Source organism: Maniola hyperantus, chromosome 9, assembly GCF_902806685.2.
Source record: "Maniola hyperantus chromosome 9, iAphHyp1.2, whole genome shotgun sequence".
In the NCBI taxonomy this organism is placed as follows: Eukaryota; Metazoa; Arthropoda; class Insecta; order Lepidoptera; family Nymphalidae; genus Maniola; species Maniola hyperantus.
In genome coordinates, this window is record NC_048544.1 from 9509556 (window position 1) to 9533849 (window position 24294).

Consider the following 24294-nt stretch of genomic DNA (forward strand, 5'->3'; position numbering starts at 1 on the left):
CTAGATTTGACACTCCTCTTAAGCAAGTCCTAAACGTGTTCAATTTGATTCATATCCGGGGACCGTGCTGGTCACTCCATCACCGTTACACCAACATGGTTTAGGTATGCCTTTATCCTGCATTAGAAGATATGCCTGATATGCACTTTGAGCCCCGAGCATTATCCTGCATTAAAATGAAGTCGTTGTCAATACAGGGGGCAAATGGCACAACATTTTTCCAAGATGGCGGTGCGAGCGGCAAATATACGAAGTGGCAAAATGAAGATTCGCAAAGAGCACGTCGAAATCTATAAAATCACCAATTTTCAAAACTCCCGGAAAACTTTCCAGGCAAAACTATCAAATGACTGTTATTTATAAAAATCAGCTAGTAAGTACCTACCTAAGTAGATAGTGTAATATTACTTTACTTAGATACATTAGTCATATTTTCTGAGTCCTCGCTCAGTGCAACGAACTGCGGATTCTTATTTATAGATTACTGGAGTCATTATAATGCAAAGTGAAACTAGATCCTCATAGGCATCCCTGTGCAATGAACTGCAGTTTTTTACAACTTTTTATTAACCGTCCAATGGCGCGTCCACTCCATATACACAGTACTTAATAAAAAAAGTATAAGTATTAATAGTTCGCAATGCACCTTCGAGTACCTGCGCGCATAGGTACCTACATATAAATTATTTACATAAGTACATTAATTTATGTACACGAAGGTGCATTTGCGAATTACACCTGATTCGAAAAATGGTTTTCACATACCCGCAATTTTTTTGAAAACCTAATGAACCACAAGAGATAGACGAGAAAAAAGTTACGTCTAGGGTAGGTATAAAAGGTAAGTACTTACTGTAAAAAAAATATTCAAGATTTTTTACCACTTTGTGGGCGTTATTATAATAATAACCCCGGAGATATAATATTATGTACCTATATTGAATACTCATGCCAAATTACAGCTTTCTAGCACTAAGAGTATCTGAGCTAAGCCGCGCACGGACGGACAGACTGACAGACGGGCATGGCAAAACTAGAAGGGTTCCCACTTCCTTGTTGATTACGGAACCCTAAAAAGGGCTTACAGGATAGGTCTCCTGTTATACTTATTTTATATTTTGTACCCGGTTTATGTACCTAGGATATATTATTATGTTAGGTATACAACTTACAAGTGTGTTTTTTAAACTGGGACAGTATGGGGAAATCCAAAACCATTGGAGATCTTGGACGATCTAACCTAGGTTAGATCGTCCAAGTTGGAGATACATGGAAACTGTCTTAGGCACCTTTAGGTCTTTTGAATGAAAACACTTTTAGCATAGTCAATTTTTAGATCAAGCGTGAGGTGTCCATAAAAATCAATGAAATTGGCAAAAAAAATTCAATGCCTGATCGACTCGGTTTCATGTAAGGATCATTTCATTGTATCGAAAGAAAAAATCAGGACAGCAGTAGTTGATCAAAAAGTAAATATTTTTCATAAAATTATTATTTTTTCATAGTATTACTTCAACTGTCCCGATTTTTACTTTTCGATAATAATGATGAAATAAATGATCCTCACATAAAACTGAGTCGATCGGTATTAAAAAAAAATAGTCAATTTAATTGCTTTTTATGGACAACTCACGCTTGACCAAAATTTGATTAGGTATGCCAAAATTGTTTTCACAAAAAACAGCTAAAGGTTCCTAAGACAGTTTTCCTGTATCTCCAAAGGGATTTCCGCATACTGTCCCAGTTCACTCTGTAAGTGCTCCATTTACTCCATAACTCTATACTTACTCTACTAAGTAATATTACTCTATAGTACTGCAACTCATTACTATAAGTACGCGACAGGTCGAAATGGCAATCGGGGAGAAAACGCCTCACGCACTCGAATAGTTTACCCGATGCAGGCGAGCGCGGGTGACGTGTGGGTGTGCGGGGCGTCCCTCTACCTCATACCGCGATTGCCATCTCAACCTGTCGCGGACTATAGCTAGCGTCCTAGAGCAGCAAAAACTCGACAGTCGTGTGTAAGTAAGCCTTAGGATGCAAGGAAAAACAAAATGCGAGTGGCCCCCGGCGGAAGGGGCCTGAGCTATTATAGTAATTTTTTTTATTGTACTTATAGAATTTGTTTTCATAAATTAGCATTAATTCAATTACTTAAGTAGGTTTTTCTAATTAGGTATTACTTAAATTAACTATTATTATGTACTAGCTGCCCTGGCGAACTTCGTTCCGCCTAACAGTTGATTCAAATTTTTCTCTCCATAAGGTTTGAACCCCCAAGTTTTCAGGAGTTCCCATACAAGAAGAAGGAGTTTAAAAATATTTTTTTCCTACCCTAGTATGTGGGGTATTATTGTTTAGAGCTCATTGAGTAGAGTAGGAATATGTTTATTTTTTTTATCTTAAAAAATAAAGAAATGGGGGCTGGGGCATTTTTGTGACGTGGGCTATCTCGAAAACTAAACTACTGCAGGAATACGAAATTTCGGTATATTATGTACCATATAGGTACTGTATTTGAACAACAAATACTGAAAACAACGATTTATACTTAAAATAGTTTGTAAGCTGTGACCCAAAACAACGAACATTTTTTGGTTTTTTGATTTTCTTTCACGTGATGTTCTAGATCGGAAAAGATATATTTTATAGACCCATAATAATAAGTTCATAATAATGTACGGAACCCTAAAAGAACGAGGCCCGACTCGCACTTGACCAGTTTTTTTTTAAGATAAATAATATATTCGTATACCTAGGTACTCTACTCAATGAGCTCTAGCTTAGATAATGATACGTGCTATGGTGACAAGTTTTTTCCGGTTCCTTTTTTTACCTCCTGTTATATAAAATTTTTAATTAAGTATTGAGTTTCGTGTCAACGTTCTACACCAAATATCAAAATTTCAGGTTTGTAACAGGACAGCAGAGTGACATTACATGAAAGGTACATACGTATACGTAGGTTTTTAATTTTCATAATTAAGGTAGGTAGTTTTAAAAAACTGGCCCATTAGTCCTTATACCTTATGAATTACTATCATTAATAATAACTATGATGAGCTACCTATAGAGACTCCGTTAAAAAAAAAATACCAAGGCTTAAATAAAACTACGCATATCTAAATACTAGTCGATTTGGAGTTGTCTAAAGGAACCAACTGCGCCATAGATATTGTCCTCGTAAACTTCATCTGGCGTCACGTCACACAGCTCGCTGAGGTGCCGGAGGTATTCTCGTAAGTCATCAACACGACGGCGCCATTTCTTCGCGAGAACCTCGAGAGACTCCTCTTCACCGCCCCATTCCACTGGCAGCACTCTTGACGGGAAGTGATCGAACAACTCTTCCGTTTTCGAGTGCAAGTAATACTGGAATTTCAATGTCCGTTTTAATCTGATTCAGCGATATTAAACAATTTGAGAGTTACGAGGCCGTTTATTTTAATTTTGCATAACAGTAGCGGAGCATTAATTTCAATCTGAATTGCTAATTTCTGGGTCAATGTTTACTGGGTTCATTATCAAGGCAGACGCCCTTTAAACGCCTTATTGCATAATATAATATTATGTGTATGGCCGTATAACATTTCATATAATTAACACAGTCCAAAACCAGGAACAAAAATATGACCTCCATGATATTGATCGAGTAGGTAGCAAATAGCATTCATATAGGTAGCATAACTGTTTTAAGAATATTTAATAATAATAATAAAATCTTTATTTGTACAAAAGAAAAATAAACTGCCTTAACCCTATCTTATAATATGAAAACACACACCTAACCACTAGATACGCCTTAAATTTTCTATGTATGAAAATGATGTAATACATCATTATCATCACGATCAACCCATCACCGGCTCACTGCAGAGCACGGGTCTCCTCTCCCATAGGGTTTTGGCCGTAGTCTACCACACTGGCCAAGTGCGGGTTGGCAGACTTCACACTCCTTTGAGAACATTATGGAGAACTCTCAGGCATGCAGGTTTTCTCACGATGTTTTCCTTCACCGTTGTAGAGCATACGAAATCATTAAAGTTATAATCTTGTATGTTCTACAACGGTTTTATGTCTAGACTCTGCACTAGGTGCTATTATTACCCACATAATAGAAAATAATGTCGACGATATTGTAAATTTCAGGAAGGGTAGAGTGGTAGAATCAAGGAGTATAGGGAGCAACACCATCTTACTCGTAAGGGGCTCTAATACCTAGATATATTTATGAGAGAACACGATCTAGAGCTATAATAGTGATGAAATTGTCAAGCTTATAAAAGTCTTTAAGGTCGGCCGCATAATATATTTTTTCAGAAAATTTCTGTCAGAAAATTTCTGACGCACCCTGGAGTCTGGACGATCGTCCGCACCACCCCGACACACCCCACACTTACCTAATCTGAAATTTTGCTCCAGTTTGCTCCAGCTTTATGATTTCGAAGCTTTCTCCGAAGAATGGGATTTGCTTTTATGTATTTATGGAGAGTGTGGTAAGCATATTATGAAGCGGACACTCCGATCCGACAAAATTCAGACAGTCTGCGGAGACTAGTACAAAATGTATGAGCAGAGTTCCCTCTGGCACGTGGCAATTTTTTTTCTGACAGTCTATTTCTGATATGCGGCCGTTAAAGTTATTGCACTCACTCGTTTCCTGACTTTTTCGTTGACGCAGGATCGCATGAGGTTGATGGAGGAAGCGACGAGGGAGGGCGCGCCCACCACGTGTATGCGGCGCATGCGCTGCGGGTAGGCAGCCTGCGCGAGGTGGATGCTGCGCCGCACCGCGCCCGCCGCCATGGCCACGCGGGTCGCCAGCGACGCTCGTACGTGGGAACACTTCCCGAACAAACAATACACCTTCATTAGGTACTCTATTCAAATACTAACAGACACGGTGCGAAACCTTCCGCTAACTTCACTACCTACTCTATAGGTAATACATAGAAAAGACTCGTCGAAATTTTGACCAATTCTCAATCCTGATGCTGCAAATCGCACCACGCATAAACCATAAACATTCAGGAACTATTCATATGGTAGTTAAAAATAATAAGTATTGAAAATTCCGAGACTTCATTATGGAAGTTCAAATCCCAATCCTGATGCTGCAGGGAACTGCCCGCCCAAGATATGGAGATTCAGAATTACTGTTTTATTTTATTTTATTTGTTTTATGCAATCAACAGAGATATATACAATATAATTTTACATAATAACAGATTGTTGATGGTGAATTAATATTGTAAGTGCCTTGGGGTAATTTTGACAGAAATTTCTATGAGATGGCCTAATGTCTTCATTTCGGTTAATTATAATATAAACAATTTTTCTAATGAAATATGTATGTCCATTTATGATTCACCTGTCTTTACATACCTGAAAGATATTTGGAAAAACAATTGAAATACTGAATACTCATATAAGCAGATATACCTACCTACTTAGTTTTTTTATTTTAGCATTTGATTCGATCGTCTTTATTCCTGAAACAAAATATTATCACGCACAGCAACATAATCACATAAGAATACTTTTATATACTATTTTAATAGTCCCAATTGAACACAATATTGCTAGCTGGCCTTTATGCATAGTGCATTAACAAAGATAATTGTGTAGGTATGTATGTAGATTCTATTACCGTGTGCAATCGCCAAGTCTTTCTTTTTATTACAGAAATAAAGATGTTTTATATTGACACGGTCACTATAAAATGTTGTTAGTTAACTAATTAATTAGATAATGATTTATGACAAAGGAGAAGGGTCACGCCCCATAGAAAAAAAACCCAGACCCGACAGAAACGTTATCTATTTTTATTTTTATTTTTTATGTAGTTCAATTATATTCAATTCTGTCCCCTCTCACTTCTATCCTCCGCTTGGTGCTATTTGTCATAAGCTTGGTTTTTGACATGTTCATATTCATATTCATGAATATGTCCAGGAATATATTTACCTTGGCCAAATAGTTTCTTTTCAGGCTCGCCAAGATAAAGAAATCACAAGGCGTATCGAAAATGCCTGGAGAAGCTTTTGGTCATTGAAAGAACTGTTTAAAGGCAACTTTCCATTACATCTTAAGCGAAAGCTCATGGACATGTGCATTCTGCCAACTCTCACGTATGGTGCTCAGACTTGGTCCCTGACAAACTCTCAAAAGTCCAAGCTCAAGGTTTGCCAAAGAGCCATGGAACGCAGCATACTAGGTATAAAACTAGCAGATCGCGTAAGGAATTCTGCTATACGTTCCAAAACGCGAGTAGCTGACGTTGGCCTTGCAGCCGCTTTACTCAAATGGGACTGGGCAGGTCATGTGTGCCGTATGCCAGATGAGTTATGGGCAAAATCTGCTTCTTTTTGGACGCCCCAGAATCATCAACGCCAGCGTGGTCGGCCGAGGCGACGTTGGCGTGATGAATTAGATAAATTTACAGTTACGTGGCCTGAAGAGGCACGAAATAGAAAATTGTGGAAGGATCGGAGGGAGGCCTTTGCCCAGACGTGGGACAGCACAGGCTGATTTAGATTTAGATTAGATTAGTTCAATTATATTTTTTATATTTGAAATCAATGGCTAACACCAAAATATTGCCTTATGTTTTTGTTCAGGCGTTACACAAAAAAAATACAAAATGCCTATTTATCTATAAAATTCGTAAACGTATGTAACTAAATGACAATGCAAAAATCAAGTCCGGTAAAGAGAAAGCCAAAAATCAATAAACGAAATGTGAAAACAAAAACACACAGATCTCAACTCAGAATGCGAAGGACCGCGCCCATAGATAATACACTATTGCGCCGGCTGCGAAAAAAATAATTACATAATCCAGCTGCATCTCCAGGTCACTAAACTTTTCTTTAACAGCTTTTTAATTCGAAATTACCCCAGATCTTATTTATTATGAAAATAATATGGATGTATCCGAATCACCCCAGAGGGGTATTTATAAATGCACTGCAAAAACAGAGCTAACATAATATTATGACTCTTTACTGAATGCGTAAAAAGCGATTATCTGCTCGTTAAATTATCTTACCAAGACTCCAAGGAAATGATGTTCGGGTTATTACGAAGTACCAAAAAACGCGCGTAGTAAATCACGGAAAAAATCGACAAAATGCACCTGCATTTGACACTAGTGACTCACGACGTCTGTAGTGTAAAGGACAATAAATATGGCGTACAGCCTGGTGATCCTATCGGTTATCAGTATAATAACGCTAGTATTGGTAGAAAAAACGAACTTTCGCATTTACCCCAAATTCACATTTACTCCAAGGCACCTTACCTACCAAGCAACGACTTCGTGATTTCTTCCTACCAACTACCTACCTAGTAGGCCTAGACCTTAGTAGACTTAGTAGGCTGAGAAACAATTTTTTTTCTTTTTCATGGCTTTTAAACGCGTTGCTAAATTGCAACGTAGATTTATCATATAGATATGATGCAAGTACCTAGTATAGATTATTATTAGACAATAAAGTACCATAACAACATAAGTATAAATAGTTATATAATAATTACAAGTAATTAAATCCACGCACAATGCACATCCGGTCAATCTCCTACAGCCACAATACCTACAGAGTAGTTCACATGATGCCAATACAGCCAAGCTAGGTAGGTATTTACTCATTAGTTATTTTATAAACCAACAGCCAACTGCAGTGGTTGTTAGTGAGTCAAAGAACATCGTCAGTTGACTCTCATCTGTGTCTGAATTTTCGTCCGCCATAAAGATGGGCCACACCTGATTTCTGAAGAGATTTTGGTACTTAGCCTAAGATCTTAATCCCATATTAAAGCATTATCACTATGATATCAATACTGGCTTAGACCTAGCTTACCTCCCAAATAAAAGCATCTCCAGCGATCAAAGTCTCGTCGTGCATCCTTGCGTCGCTGATGAGCAACACCGCGCGCACGGTCGCCGCTATGTCGGCTGAACTCTCTGGATAGTTCGGCCGCATTCTGAAGATTGTGACGCGAAGACCCTCGTCTGTTAGCTTCGGGAGGGGTGCTATGTCTCTGTTGCAAAGAGAAAGAATATTGAAGTATTTAATACTTTCTTCTTTTCTATATTCCAGATACTTTATATAGGGTATCTTGTACTGGTACATCACTGTTAGTGTCACATGTAATCACATGATAAACGGACGTGATTAAAATAGATAATAGATGACCAAATAAAATCAAATGCCGAAGGGAAGTAGGTACTTAGGTGAAATAATACCAAGAAAATAAACAAATTCCTTGACCTGCATCTTGAGGAAAATGTAATTAGTTTAGTCAGCTAAATGCAGAGTAGGTAATGCGAAAAATATTTCTGCAGTCGCTTCTATAGTAGGTACCTATATAATAGGTTCATTTGAACTTACAAATATCAAATACGGGTAATTGATTCATTTAGGTAGGTCCTTAATAAATATTTTTTACAAAAAAAAACCGACTTCAAAAGGTACTACCACAACACAACCACTAAAAAGTAAAAAATAATTTAATTTATTACCGAATATATTATGTATACAAGAGTTGTATGTAGTTCTATAATAATATTTTTTTAGAGTCAGTGCCAATGTAGAGTCACAAAACTAAAACAATATGAAGAGTAATTTACCACTGGTTCGGAAAGTGAGGCCCATTAAACGGGGGCAAAAATGCGAGATGCATGCCACTGGACGAAAATTACTACAGTATAATTAAATGATACCACGTGGTATAATTAAATGATTCTACGTGGATATGTAGGTAGTTACCTACCTAGTCCTAATTAGGTAGGTAAGTACCTATCTACTCAAAGTTTAGTTTTAATTTTTTTTTCATTTCACGCGGGCATGATTTCTACAGTAGGTAAGGCTAATTAGTTACGGCTAGCTTTAAGTTTTATTGTAACATTTACAGTAAAAAAATGTATTATTGTTTTTGTAATTACTTATTCGCATCCTAAATAATTGTTGAAATAAGAATTAATTATTTTAATTATTTTTTTGGCCATGGATGTTTAAACTTTGCGAATTCGCGACAGCAAAAAATTGCATAAGTGTAGGTACAGTTGGTACGTAGAAAAGTTAAATATAAATGACTTAAACTGTTCCTGCGTAGTTTAAATCTTATACTTAATATAAAATTATTCCAATAAAATTAAATCAGTGAATAATTAATCTCATAGTATTTTTTCCTGCACTTAATTAGTTAGGTTGTTTGTCCGTTGTACGTGAAAATCTCATAGCTACCTACATTTATTTAAATACAGCTAAAATACTTGAATACTATTTGTATACGTAAGTAATTAAATAGTTTTTAATACAATATGTCAAAAACTAGAAGACCCGTCCCGTCTTTGCACAAGTAGTTACTTCCCTATTCCATAGAAATAAGACAGACAAAATATAATGTGTTAGGTATATAGTATGTACCTATAGGTACATATTTTTCTTGTGAAATATTCTAAATGATCATGAAACTGTACATTGAATTGCACTAAGTAGTTTAGATACCTACCAACCAATTATTACCAAATTAGGTAGGTAACCAATTTTTACAATTTTTTATTAGAATAGAAAGTACATAAATTTTTAATATTACAATAAAACTTAAAGCTAGCCTTATCTAATTACTATATAAATCATGACCGCGTGGAATGGTGCCAAGAATACTGGCTGCATTTCCGCGCTGGACAGCCAGGCTGATCCGTTGCGCAAAAAATGAGCCAGCCCTTCTGTCACCAGATGAGGCTATTAATCGCGGTGAAATGTCTCGTAAAAAATTTTTAGCACTAAGACTCCATGGCCCCAGGGTCTCCACGGCAAACGGCACAAAAATGTAACTCTCTATAAGAGAGGCATACTTGCGCCTAGGGATTGCAATCCCGCAGCTCACTCAATCCCGCGGGATTGATATGCGGGATTGATCAATCCCGCGCGGGATCCGCGGGATCCCGCATATTTGAAATTATTCACCTTTTTGCCCCGTTTGTATGTAAGATAAAGTATTAATTTTTTGATCTTATAGGGCTATTAAGATCGAAAAATTAATACTTTATCTTATTTAATATTATGTTATAAAATCGAATTGAAACTACAGGTTTTTGTTTAAAAAATCAAGTATTATTAATTTAACATGTCTTACATTATGTACGTATTACCACAGACCTTTACCAAGTTGATTGTCGTCGCCTTTATTCCCTTTCTCGGGATTCTCAGTTTCATTGGACTTGGACATGATTCATTTATTCGTTACTTGCAAGTATGTATTTAATGTGTACCTACTTGTAAGCAAATGTTCACGCCACATTACGACATCATATTCCCATTTACGGGCATAATCAACATATAAAATAGCACAAAACAAAAATAAATAGAATACATTAATACGTTAAACGCCGGACGGTGAATACGAAAACACTCTGTCTGTCACATACAAAACCACGCGCGAAGCGCACGGTGGTCGGTGAGTCTATGTGAAACGAAGCCACAAGCCAGCCCCCGCCACTGTGTGAAACGGCAACGTCGTGCTCGAGCCACTCGCTTTCTTACGCAAAATTTCACGAATGTTTTAGCGGTAAATTTAAATTTGCGGGATCCGCGGATCCGCGTTATGAAGGTGCGGGATCCAGCAGATTAATAAGTGGAGCGGGATCCCGCGGGAATGCCGGATCCCGTTTTGCGGGATTGCAATCCCTACTTGCGCCGCTTGCCGTTTTCAGCTGTTTCTGCTGCGGCTCCCGGTCTTGATGCCGTCTTCCTGATATGACACGGGGCCAATGTGTCAACGCAAGTTGCGTCCCACATTAGCGCCCGTCCCCGTTCCCAGGAAACCAGCGTCAATCCATCAGGTCTCTTGCCATCATCCCGACTAATCCCTGCCGGCTCAATGAGCGCAGGAATATTTATGGTGGCAAGAGCTCTTTTATTTGTATCGTTAAGAGAGCCATGCCTAAACAGCCTACCAGAGCTCCTTTGGCAAGAGAGTCCGTGGATTCCAAATTTATCAACCTCTTTTCCACACGGACATCTGTGCTGATGGCACAGTGGTGTTCCCAATCTGAGACCTAGAGCCACATGAAAACTTTCGTTATCTAAAAGTGTGCCGAGATTTTTTGATGGCAAGGCATGCAGCCAATACCCAGATTCCTTTTCGGATAATGCTAGATGCCTGGCACGATCTCTGTCACTCGTAAGATTTTGAACCAAATTCGTATGTGTCAGTTGAACCAATGGCAAATCCCAAAGTTTTTGTGTAGTACGTTCCTTCGGGATGTCGACATTGGGACATCTGACCTTCCAACTCTCTAGGGCCTCTGTGGCATAGGTCAATGATGAATTGGATTTGAGAATTTGAGAACTAAGCTCTTTTATACTATGCACAGAGGACAGAAAAGCCGGAAGAGCTACACTGGAAATTTTCCTCACGCCGATGCCACCGTACATAAATTGGTTTCATTTAAATAAATATGTATATTATATACGAGTAGGTACTCTAACCTTTTAATATAATATACCTACTTACCTACCTATACCTAGCCTTAAAATTGATTTTTTGTCTAGAATCTAGATTTTAGAATAAATACTTAGGTTTCAGTTGTATTCGGAGTGCAGGCCGCTTATATCGACATGGTGCTATTAATGATATAGTCCGTCGCGCTCTGGCCACTGCCTCCATCCCAGCTCAGCTAGAACCTTCCGGCTTGTTCAGGGATGACGGCAAGAGGCCAGATGGGATGACTATAGTACCATGGTCGATGGGGCGTGCGCTGGTGTGGGATGCGACCTGCGTCGACACGTTGGCAGCGTCCCATTTATCGGGCACGTGCCAAAAAGCGGCTGCAGCAGCCGAGTCAGCTCAAGAGCTTAAGCGCCGTAAATACTCAGTCATTAGTAAGGACTATGTATTTGCGGCGCTTGCGTTTGAGACTCTGGGCCCATGGTCATCGGACACGAAAGCTTTTATAAACGTCGTGTCCCAAAAGCTGATCCACGCGTCTGGTGACCCAAGAGCTGGTGCTTATTTCGCTCAACGGTTGAGCCTTGCCGTTCAGCGAGGTAATAGCGCCAGTGTTTTGGGCACAATGCCCATAAATGACCATTTGGAAGGCGTATATTTTTTGTAAATATAAATTTTTAGTAATAAGTTTTTCTGTATGTTTTATAGACTAGAGATAGACTCTAAATGATCTTAGGTTTAACTTAAATATTTTTTTATTTAAATTAAACCATTTGGTTTGATTTAAATAAATTTTATTGTATACTTTCAATGCTTTTGAAGTCGGTTCACTTTTTTTAAGTTGGGTATCATTTACATACATATACCTACCTGCGACTGTAGGTATAATAAATAAGTAAGTATTCTTTTTCGGGAACCTACTAAGTAAGAAGGTAAGATGGGAACCTACTATGTTAGAAAAAATGTAGGTACTCAAGTGTCAACAACAACTGTACAAAGTTTCAACTCAATCTGATGAAAGATGGGTGAATTCATAGGTAGGTATAACGGTCAACAAACGAAAACAAACATTAATTAAGTATTTTTTATACTAATAACTATGGATAATTTCGATATACCTAGGTAAGTATACTTAGTAGGTATAAATTATGAAGGGCTTACATGAACTTGCAAACGTCATTTAGAGGTGGTTCATTGAGCGAGCGATGTTCAAAGAGGTCTCTGTACCGCGAGCGAGAGTAGCAAAATGTTTCCAATTTTTTTCTAGCTCTTTCGAAGTCCATACGGCACCCTCGCAAAAAATTCAATAGAAAATGTGTTTCTGTGAACAAAAAAAAATTAAGAATATTAAAACCAGAACTTTCCCCTAATATCTATTATCATGATGATAATAATAAAAATGAAAGTCTATATACTTAATTTGGACGATATCTGTAGGTACATATTTTTTTTAAAAATAGAGATAGCGAGCAAACGAGCAGGCGGGTCAGACGAAGTGATTATTGCCGCCCATGAACATTTGCACTACCTATCTACCTACCTACCCACCTATTGACATCATCATCATCATGATCAACCCATCACCGGCTCACTACAGAGCACCAGGTCTCCTCTCAGAGTAAGGGTTTTGGCCATAGTCTACCACGCTGGGCATGTACGGATTGGTAAACTTCACACACCTTTGAGAACATTATGGAGAACACTCAGGCATGCATTCCTCACGATGTTTTCCTTTACCGTTAAAGCAAGTGATATTTATTCAATTAAAACGCACATAAATGCGAAAAGTTAGAGGTGCGTGCCCGGGATCGAACCCCCGACCTCCGATTAGAAGGCGGACGTCCTAACCGCAAGGCTATCACAGCTTTTGACATACTTACCTACCTAAAATAATTCGTACAAAAATTAGATTTCGCTTCCGCTATTTTAGTATAATAGAAGGTTAAAACTAAAAAATTTAAGTAGGTATTACGAAATTATGGCTATCGAGGGCCAATCACGAATCACGAATAAAAGTCTTTATTGGCATGACTACGGAACTCTGCTTAACTTATCCATGACCTGACACGTAAAATTAAAGACTGGTTATTTAATATAACAATAGAAATGCTAATATAATAATAATATTATTTATACTTACTTAGTAGGAACTATGGAACTATCGGAGTTATAAAAATTTAATAGGTAGGTAAGTACGATACAAATAACGATCTATTTTTAGGGTTCCGTACCTCAAAAGACAAAAGGAACCTTTATAGGATCACTTTGTTGTCTGTCTGTCTGTCCATCTGTCTGTCGTGTTTGTCAAGAAAACCCATAGGGTAGGTACTTATTTGTGAACGTCAGGATGGCTGGACCACCACAGAATTTGGAAGTTTAAGCCATGCTAGGATTTAGTACCTATTTAGTACTATTTGGTACCTGACATCAAATAATTAGTACCTCGATAAATAGGGAGAAATTTTATAATCAAAGTGGTCAGCCATTCTGACCGTCAGGATGGCTGGACCAAGTCGGTTTTACTAAGTTGGCGGCGTTAAAGTTAATATGTTTTATCGTAAGGATTTAGTACCTAGTTAGTACTTAAACATAAACACTTTTTTTTATTTATTTGATACACAAAAAAAAAGTTATACCCAAAATCAGTTTTGTATGGGAATAGGACCAAGTCAGTTTTTCTCAGTTAAAGGCGTTATAATGAATTAATTTTTACGCAAAGATTTAGTACCTAATCAGTACCTAAATATGAATACTTTTTTTTTGATTTTTTCGTTACACAAAAAAAAAGTTATACCCAAAATCAGTTTTGTATGGGAATAGGACCATGTCAGTTTTTCTCAGTTAAAGGCGTCATAATGAATTAATTTTTTCGCAGAGATTTAGGTCCTAATTAGTACCTAAACTTAAATAGTTTTTTTAGATTTTTCCGACAAACCAAAAAAAATACTCCAAGAATTGTAAAGGAGTAGTAGGTACCTACTCTACTATACATGGGGCCAAGTTAGTAGGATGGGTAACCGACTTTAGAGGTCCAATTTGGTCTTTACATTTAATCCGTGCCTCGGAGAGCACGTTAAGCCGTCGCCATCGGTCCCGGTTATTATCACTTACATTTGACAATATAACTGTAAAACCTAATAATCGAAATTTCATTCCCGTAGTGAGTTGTATGCAGAAGAATAATGTTGTTGGATGCAAAAGAATTGTTGTATGGTGAGGTAACCCACCGCATTAGTATCCCAAGAGAACTTCAGCCATTATATGATTTATGGAAAGGAGTCACGACCCTCAGCAATGAGAATTAACGACTATAAAGAAGAACCTTTATAAAAACAAAGAAACAGCAGAATAAGCCAGTACCAGCCAGAATAAGCAAGGCCAGTAACTCAGTAGTGGGTCGGCGGCGGCGGTGTGTTGATGATGATTATCTACCTACCTACGTCGCGGAGACCAATCCCTAATCTAAGACTACTTATAATTATGAAAATAAATCATAAGGACAGACATATTTTTTTTTTAATCAGACTTACATACTAAATTAGATCTAAAATCAATAGTTACCTAACTTACAGACTTTACTTAACTTTCAGACTTAAGTACATAATAAAGTTAAATCTAAAATTAATAAGTACTTAACTTTCACCACATCTAGGTACCCTTTTGGCACTTAAATTAGGACTTTGATTGCTGGGTGACTAGTCGACCGTGCGTAATGGCTCTAAGCGAAACCTATCATATAGATTAGGTGTTATTTAATGCATATTCCTTTTCAAAAATTTAAAAATAAAACATGTCAGTACGTGGTAGAATTGGCGCGATTGAGTATTATAATTATTTAAGTGTTTGCGTTTTCTTAAAACCGATCATGTGCGAGTCGGACGCACGCGACGGGTTCTGTACCATCGTACAAGATAATATAACACTTTTATGTGCAATACTGCAAGTTAATGACGGGTGGCGCCATCTACATTTGATTTAGTAAACTAATTATTTGTTCTTGAGTCTTGACACGTTCTTCCACTTCCTTAACACACTTCCCCGCTCCACACCCGGGCAAGGAGGCCATGCCTCGAGGCCCGTACCCCCATATTAACCTAAGTCAAACGGAGAAGACCCCGCTGCTGTTGAAGGTCATCTAAATATATAAAAGGAAAAGGTGACTGACTGACTGACTGATCTATCAACGCACAGCTCAAACTACTGGACGGGACGGGCTGAAATTTGGCATGCAGATAGCCTATTATGACGTAGGCATCCGCTAAGAAAGGATTTTTGAAAATTCAACCCCTAAGGGAGTGAAATAGGGGACGGTCGCGAGCATAAGCTAATTTTATATTAATTTTTAACCACCGACCCAAAAAGAGAGGTGTTATAAGTTTGACGTGTGTATCTATCTGTGTATCGGCATCGTAGCTCCTAAACGAATAAACCGATTTTAATTTGTTTTTTTTTTTGTTTGAAACGAGAGCGTTCTTAGCTATAATCGAAGAAAATCGGTTCAGCTGTTTGAAAGTTGAAGTCAGCTCTTTTCTAGTTTTCTTATAGAGGTTTTTGTGTCGGGGGTTTTTTAAATTTTGAGTTATTTGTGATGTAGCCACAAAGTCGCGGTTTTCGGATTTTTTTCTTTACTTCTTCTATAAGACCTGCCTAGCTGCTAATCATGATTCTAGTTCAACGGGAAATACCCTACAAGTCTAGATTCCCTTGTCTTGACAGACAAGACAGACAGACAGGCAGACAAAGAAGTGATTATATTATAAGGGGTCATTTCTTCCTTTCGAGGTACGGAACGTTAAAAATGAGTGCCTATATAGGTACTTACCTTGTTCATCGGAAGAATTTTTAATTCGTGCGTAATTCCGACTCGCACTTGATCGATTTTGCATCCCGAATTTAACACATTTCCGGTTGCAGTTTAGGAAATGTATGTAGAATGCCTAAATAAAGTAAGATGATGCGGGGCTATTCCGTCGGCGGGGCCATTGCGACTTTTGCCTGTAACTTTTATACTACAACTAGAGGATGCCCGCGGCTTCACCTGCGTGGATTTCAGTTTTTTTAAATCCTCTAGGAACTCTTCGATTTTCCAGGATAAAAAGTAGCCTATGCCCTTCCTCGGGATCTAGCCCAAGTTTGCACCAAATTTCATTAAAATCAGTTCAGCGGTTGGGCCGTGAAAACTTAGCAGACAGACAGACATACAGACACACTTTCGCATTTATATTACTAGCAGTTGCCCGCGACTTCGTCCACGTAAAATTTCTGGTTTCTCATGAGATCTGAAATTTTCCCGCTGCAAAAGACCTCACTTACCTACTCACTCAGTCTCACCTTAAGGCACGGAACCCAGAATACCTAAATGCCAATTTTCATATCTCTAACTCAAAAACATAGGATTTTCGTATAACTCATATGCCGTATTTCGTATGCCGGCCTATCGGTATTTTACAGGACATATTTCGGAGAGTGTGCTCAGGAGCTGTTCGACTTTGTCCCTCCCTCACCTTTCTACCACCGTACCGCAAGACTCCGGGCGAGTTTCCACCCCTATGTCGTCAACATTCCATCTTCGCGTACGAAACACTTTGCGTCATCATTCCTCATACGCATGGCTAGGGTCTGGAACACTCTTCCAAGATCAGTGTTTTCTGTCAATTATAATCCGGGTATCTTTAAAACAAGAGTGAATAGGTACCTTCTAGGCAAACGCGTCCCATCTTAGGCCACATCATCACTTCCCATCAGGTGTGATCGTAGCCAAGCGTGCGCCTATAACGAATAAATAAATAAAAAACTTTTCAACCCCCATTTCACCCCCTTAGGGGGAGAATTTAGATAGATCCTTTCTTATTCAGACCTACCCCCTAGAAAGAACCCACGTTGCAAATGTCAAGTAAAAATAACAATAGTTAAAACTTTTCTATAAAATCTTTTCCCCCCTATTTTACCACCCTTAAGTGGGGAATTTCCCAAATTGAACTATACAGATTTTTATTATTTAAAGCTAATAATCTAAATGTCGATTTTCATGTCTCTAACTTCATAAACATAGGACTTTCATACAACCTCCCCCCCCCCCCCCCCCCCTTTTACACCCTTAGGAATTTTTCAAAACCGTTTCTTAACTGATACCTACGTCCTAGAAAGAACCAACCTTCCAAATTTCAAGTTTGTAGGCTTTATAGTTCCTGAGATTTCGTGATTAGTCAGTCAGTCAGTCAGCGAGTGATGATTTAACAATAGCGGCATCTAAGAACGCATAGCAAAAACTATTCTTCTTAGATTGTCATTTAGATGGCACTGCTAACGTGTTAACTGTTTGATCGACAGTCATGTGTGTGTCGGACACCATTTTTGACAAGTGTGGTGAAAATAATTAAGCTCCACGGATTTTGTTTCGAAAATGAGTAAAATTTATCATTTTTTATGGTTTTTATGGGTAAACGACGATTTAAGAAACGGAATTATTATGTGCTATTCAGTTTTACTATGCGCTTTGTTTTTACTGAGTTATTTGATGCGACATAATAACCCCTCAAATTCTAAGATGGGGGTTATTCCAACCAAAATCTTATGACGTAATAGCCCCACTATTTTAGTATGATAATTGAAAAAGTCAGTGATGTGCTAGGGTCGATATAATAACGATAAATGTTTATACGGGGCTCTTACTATCTGATTTATAGTTAAGTAGTGTTCGAACAAACCCGACTTTGTTTTATATATTAAGATAATGTATTTTTTAGTTATTTCGTGGGCATTGTAATGTGTTAGCGACTTTTTTACTAGCAGAGCTATCACTGGCACTATGAATATTGCACAAAAATGATAAAAGTAACTGTGATCGTTACGTTTCATGCGCTGGCCGCGCAGCCGCCGCGTACTTGTGTCCATAAATATCATTATAATATTGTTGTGGCTTAGTCAATAGATTGAATCCATACTAATATTATAAATGCGAAAGTGTGTCTGTCTGTCTGTCTGTCTGTCTGCTACCTTTTCACGGCCCAACAAATTAACCGATTCTAACAAAATTTGGTACAGAGATAGCTTATATCCCGGGGACGAACATAGGCTATTTTTTATCCCGGAAAAATCAAAGAGTTCCCGTGGGATTCCTAAAGACCCATCCGCTTAACCGATTTGTATGAAATTTTGTACCTAGGCAGCTTGCATCCCTGTAATTGATATAGGCAACTTTTTATCCCGGAAAATCAAACAGTTCCCACGGGATCTTTAAAAACCTAAATGTGGATTTAGATTTTTAAAGATCCCGTGGGACACCTAATTTAGTTTTTTTTACTATCCTACAAACAATAATTACCTACCGTTTTTTTAATACACTGACTATTATTACAAGAGTACTTGGTATTAAAACTCTTACTATTCGCCGTTAAAGAAAGATAAAGCTTTTTTATCAATAACTTAACGATAACAATTTGAAACCGATTAGAATTTATCGAGTTATTCGGCACATCACTAGAATGTATGGAGGCGCGTCGCAATTGTCCCGTAATTAACAAAAAAAAAGATTTTAAAGGAATTTGAATCCCCCTACCTTTTTGTAAAACTTAGAATAGTATGTTTTCCGACGTGAATTGTATGAGCCACTAAGTATTAACTAAATAGAATCATAGATGGCAGAGACACAATCAAAAGTCGAAAAAGCCCCGCAGCGAGGTTATTCCGCCATTTTCCAGAATTCAAATACAAATTCTTGGTTGTTACAAAAATATTGATTTTCTACAGAAGTAATACAACGTAACCATTAACAAATAAATTATTTTTATGATGCACTTACTAATTTGTTGTTATTGCTTGCTGTAGTGAAATAGCAAAGATTTGAATTTTACACGTCACTTTTTTTGGCCGAATAGCCCCGCATGACCTTATGAAATAAATAATGTTTTATACATTGCCTGGATATTTTAGGTATTCCAAAAAATGCATAAAATATTCATTTCCACAATAAACAAATATTGGCGATAACATCTTTAGGTTGGTAACTACTAGTATTATAAAGAGAAAAGACTCTGGAACTACTAGACTGATTTTAATAATTCTTTCGCCATTAGAAAGCTACCTGTTTTAACCAGATTTATTTTTGGTAATTTATTTTCCTTTGCACAATTTATATTCTTTCTTCTTTCAAATAAACATTACACTCATTTATACTAACCCACTACTCACATGCAAAACTTCTTCTAGGAGTATTTTTTAATATTTTATCGAAAAAATTTAAAAACCTATTTATCTGCAGGTACCAATTAGTTAGCTAAATCTTTACAAAAAGATAAGTTAATTATTACGCCTTTGATTGAGAAAAATCGACGTGGTCCCATTTATAGTAGAGTAGGTACCTACTACTCCTATACAATAGGCTACTTGACTCATATCTAATTTCGTCCAATAAATGATTATTTATTATAGTATTTTGCTTAAGACAACGAAATATATCAATAACAATTATTAAAAACGCAGGATGGATATATAAATCCAATTTAAAAAAATACAGTTTTTATTTTTATTTGAAACGCAGAAAACGCTGTCCGCCATGATGTGACGTCATTAAATATGTAAACAAAGAAATGTCATCCCGATGTGACGCGGGGACTAACGTAGTATCCATATATATAAAATTTAGAGTCGTGACTAACTTATATATCAACGCACAGCCTAAACATCTAAACAGCTGATCCTAGATACATGAAATTTGGTGGGTGTGTTCTTTGTAGGTAAAGAGAAGGTATCCACTAGGAAAGGATTTTTTGAAATTCCACCTCTGAGTGGGTTAAATGGAGGTTTGAAATTTATGAAGTCCACGCGGGCGAAGTCACAAGCATAAGCTAGTTTTTATATATTTCTAAAAACTCATAGTAAACGTAAAAAATTATCGTTTTCTCTTTATAAATTGAATAAGTTATTAAGTAAGACTTACAACAAAGTGATCTTTGCAAAAATAAATTTGGGTTGAAGTCGTTAGTCATATAGGATCCCTTTAAGCAAGTCTTCGCGTGTTACGTATATTTATTTCACTGGGCACTCTAATCCACAACTTTCCTGTGGTCTTTATCGATGCGTTTTTTACATTCTCGGATGATACAATAACGATAATTACTATATTTTTCATGTAAACTAGTATAATAGAAGTCATGTTTGTTAACTTTGGGAGGTTATGCTGTTGTTTACAAATGCATGACGTCAGAGCACAGATAATCTATCGGCCAAACATGGCCGACAGTGTTTTCACCTGTCTAAGAAAAATATTTTTTTAAATTAAAGTTTTACGGTTTTTAGGGCGCAAAAAAATATAGTGTTAATTTTTTTGATATAATAGGACAAATATTAACCATTTAAGACCAACTTAAAAAAATTGTCAAGTAGCCTATTCTAGGAGTATTTTTTGGTTTATCGGAAAAATCTAAAAAAACTATTTATGTTTAGGTACTAATTAGGACCTAAATCTCTGCGAAAAAATTAATTCATTATAACGCCTTTAACTGAGAAAAACTGACATGGTCCTATTCCCATACAAAACTGATTTTGGGTATAACTTTTTTTTTGTGTATCGAAAAAATCAAAAAAAAGAATTCATATTCAGGTACTGATTAGGTACTAAATCTTCGCGTAAAAATTAATTCATTATAACGCCTTTAACTGAGAAAAACTGACTTGGTCCTATTCCCATACAAAACTGATTTTGGGTATAACTTTTTTTTTTGTGTATCAAATAAATAAATAAAAGTGTTTATGTTTAAGTACTAACTAGGTACTAAATCCTTACGATAAAACATATTAACTTTAACGCCGCCAACTTAGTAAAACCGACTTGGTCCAGCCATCCTGACGGTCAGAATGGCTGACCACTTTGATTATAAAATTTCTCCCTATTTATCGAGGTACTAATTATTTGATCTCAGGTACCAAATAGTACCAAATAGGTACTAAATCCTAGCATGGCTTAAACTTCCAAATTCTGTGGTTGTCCAGCCATCCTGACGTTCACTACTTATTTCCCGTTGACCTAGAATCATGAAATTTCGCCGATTGGTAAAATAAATAAAATAAAAATCTTTTTTATTCGTATAAACTTTTACAAGCACTTACGAATAGTGGAATGCATCTACCACTGGTTCGGAATGCCTTTCCTACCGAGAAGAACCAGCAAGGTAGGTTTTATATCACAGAAAAAATACGAAAACTTGAATGTGTGGAATCACAAAAATAAAATAAAATATGTTCATGAACAAATAAATAATTAGTGGTTTAGTTTATTTAGCTATTGGTATTTAGGTTTAATTTTACACCACCTCCCATTGTCCATTTGTTCGTTTTTTCCCTAGCGTTAAGGTTGTCTGGAAGAGATCGCTATTTAGCGATAAGACCGCCTTTTTGTACCTACTTATTGAGATTTCTTTTTGTAACCTGTCATTTGTGTTTCTGTGGTGCAATAAAGTATATACATACATACATACATACCTATTTTCAACTTTAGTAAGATTACTTACTATACCAAGTGAGTTATCATATGCAAGGGACCTGTATATTCTAAAACAGATTTACTTATTTTAATTTTTATACATACTTAGCAGTTTTTGATTTATTGTGCAAAATGTCGCTAAAATACGATTGTAGTACGGAACCCTCAGTGCGCGAGTCTGATTCGCACTTGGCCGGTTTTTTTGTGTTTGTGGTTATTGAAGTCGGTTTTTTTTCCACGTTTTGCACGATAAATCAAAAACTACTAAGTATTGGAGGCCGGCTATACTAGCCGTCTGCTATTGGAGGTTGACAACCATTAAGCTCTTTTCAGACTACGCTATAATATAATAGCATTAGCATTAGCATAGCACAACGATATCGCGCACAATACATTGTTATGGATACGTTCACACTTTACTGTACGATATATTATTGGCTTACTAGCATTAGGTCCTTATGTGCTATACTATATATATCACAATAGTATAGCGTAGCCTGAAGCCCGCTTTAGGCAAATCTGCACCAGTTAGGACGCATCATGACTCATCCCGTACCATTGAGTCACGATGTTCTTCTTCGGCCAGGTGGTCCTTTGCCGGCTATTTTCCCCTTAATTATGTGCTGAATGAAGCGGTATTTGGTTCCCATATTATTTATAACTAGCTGATCCCCGCGGCTTCGCCCGCGTAGATTTAGGTTTTTAAAGATCCCGTATAGCCTATGTCACTCAGGAATAATGTAGCTTTCTACTGGTGAAAGAATTTTTAAAATCGGTTCAGTAGTTCTAAAGATTACCCCCTACAAACAAACTTAACGACATTACCTCTTTATATAATATACAACGGGCCGTGCAGCAGAAATCGTAATATTTTAATTTCGCCATAACTTCAAAACCAAACGTCCAATTTTAATCATTCAAAGACCAAATATTATCTCCATAAACTGTTCTTAGTGATGAAATCATTTATTTTGATAAGGATTAATAGCATGAGTAAAATAAACGCGTTTAAATGTAGTCCAAAAAAAATTCAAGATTTTTAAATAAAAAAAATGGTTGCTGTGCCTCACTCGACATAGATGGGTATAGTGTGTCGCGGACTTTTTTGTAGATATTTATAAGATCTACAATTAATTAGAACATTTTATGGTTCTATCTTTTATAGTTTAGGCAGCGTACGCAAAATAAGTAACTTTTCTGGTTGATTTTTTACACCTTGTGTCCGAAAAACCCAAATATCTTACGGAACCCTATTTTTTTCCAAAATAAAATATAGCCTATGTTACTCGTGGATAATGTAGCTTTCGAATGGTGAAAGAATTTTTAAAATCGGTCCAGTAGTTTTTGAGCCTATTCAGTACAAACAAACAAACAAACAAACAAACAAACAAAGTTTTCCTCTTTATAATATTAGTGTTATATTTTAATTTCGCCATAACTTCAAAACCAAACGTCCAATTTTAATCATTCAAAGACCAAATATTATCTCCATAAACTGTTCTTAGTGATGAAATCATTTATTTTGATAAGGATTAATAGCATGAGTAAAATAAACGCGTTTAAATGTAGTCCAAAAAAAATTCAAGATTTTTAAATAAAAAAATGGTTGCTGTGCCTCACTCGACATAGATGGGTATAGTGTGTCGCGGACTTTTTTGTAGATATTTATAAGATCTACAATTAATTAGAACATTTTATGGTTCTATCTTTTATAGTTTAGGCAGCGTACGCAAAATAAGTAACTTTTCTGGTTGATTTTTTACACCTTGTGTCCGAAAAACCCAAATATCTTACGGAACCCTATTTTTTTCCAAAATAAAATATAGCCTATGTTACTCGTGGATAATGTAGCTTTCGAATGGTGAAAGAATTTTTAAAATCGGTCCAGTAGTTTTTGAGCCTATTCAGTACAAACAAACAAACAAACAAACAAACAAACAAACAAACAAACAAACAAACAAACAAACAAAGTTTTCCTCTTTATAATATTAGTGTAGATAAGTACTGCTGTAAAAATCTGGTGTATTGCGATGTATACCTAGACTACCTGTTTTTAGATATACTTAGCTATTATTTAGATAGGTAGGTACGAGTATTTAATTATATGCAAAGAAAATAATCACTACGTAGTAGGTGTAATACAGGTATGGATAAGTATGCAGCTTTATAAGCAGTGTCTAGAATCATAGATGCCTAGATACTACATTCTAGGTCCAATATTAGCATATTCAAGTAGGTACCTACAAAGATTGTGTAAATATTTCTATACTAAGTACCTACGCAATTTCTTTGTTGCTTACACAGTAGAAAAAAAACTACCTAATACGTAAAGTAAAATAAACATGTTTTAAGTG

At 36.7% G+C, this 24294-nt stretch overlaps 1 protein-coding gene and 1 long non-coding RNA gene across 2 annotated transcripts in view; one reads left to right on the top strand and one right to left on the bottom strand.

The window, feature by feature from the left end:
• On the top strand, positions 1–3055 carry LOC138402830 (uncharacterized). The gene is made up of 3 exons (XR_011237173.1): positions 1–104; positions 198–373; positions 2914–3055. It is a non-coding gene; the product is annotated as an uncharacterized lncRNA (long non-coding RNA).
• Positions 2091–24294, bottom strand: part of LOC117984860 (retinol-binding protein pinta-like) — a 27863-nt gene continuing 5659 nt past the window's right edge. The window contains exons 2-5 of the mRNA XM_034971519.2: positions 12622–12781; positions 7866–8046; positions 4657–4848; positions 2091–3375 (exon numbers count right to left, since the gene is read on the bottom strand). Of these exons, the coding sequence (XP_034827410.1) occupies positions 3133–3375; positions 4657–4848; positions 7866–8046; positions 12622–12781 (776 nt within the window). The 3' untranslated portion in view covers positions 2091–3132. The remainder of the gene's footprint in view (positions 3376–4656; positions 4849–7865; positions 8047–12621; positions 12782–24294) is intronic.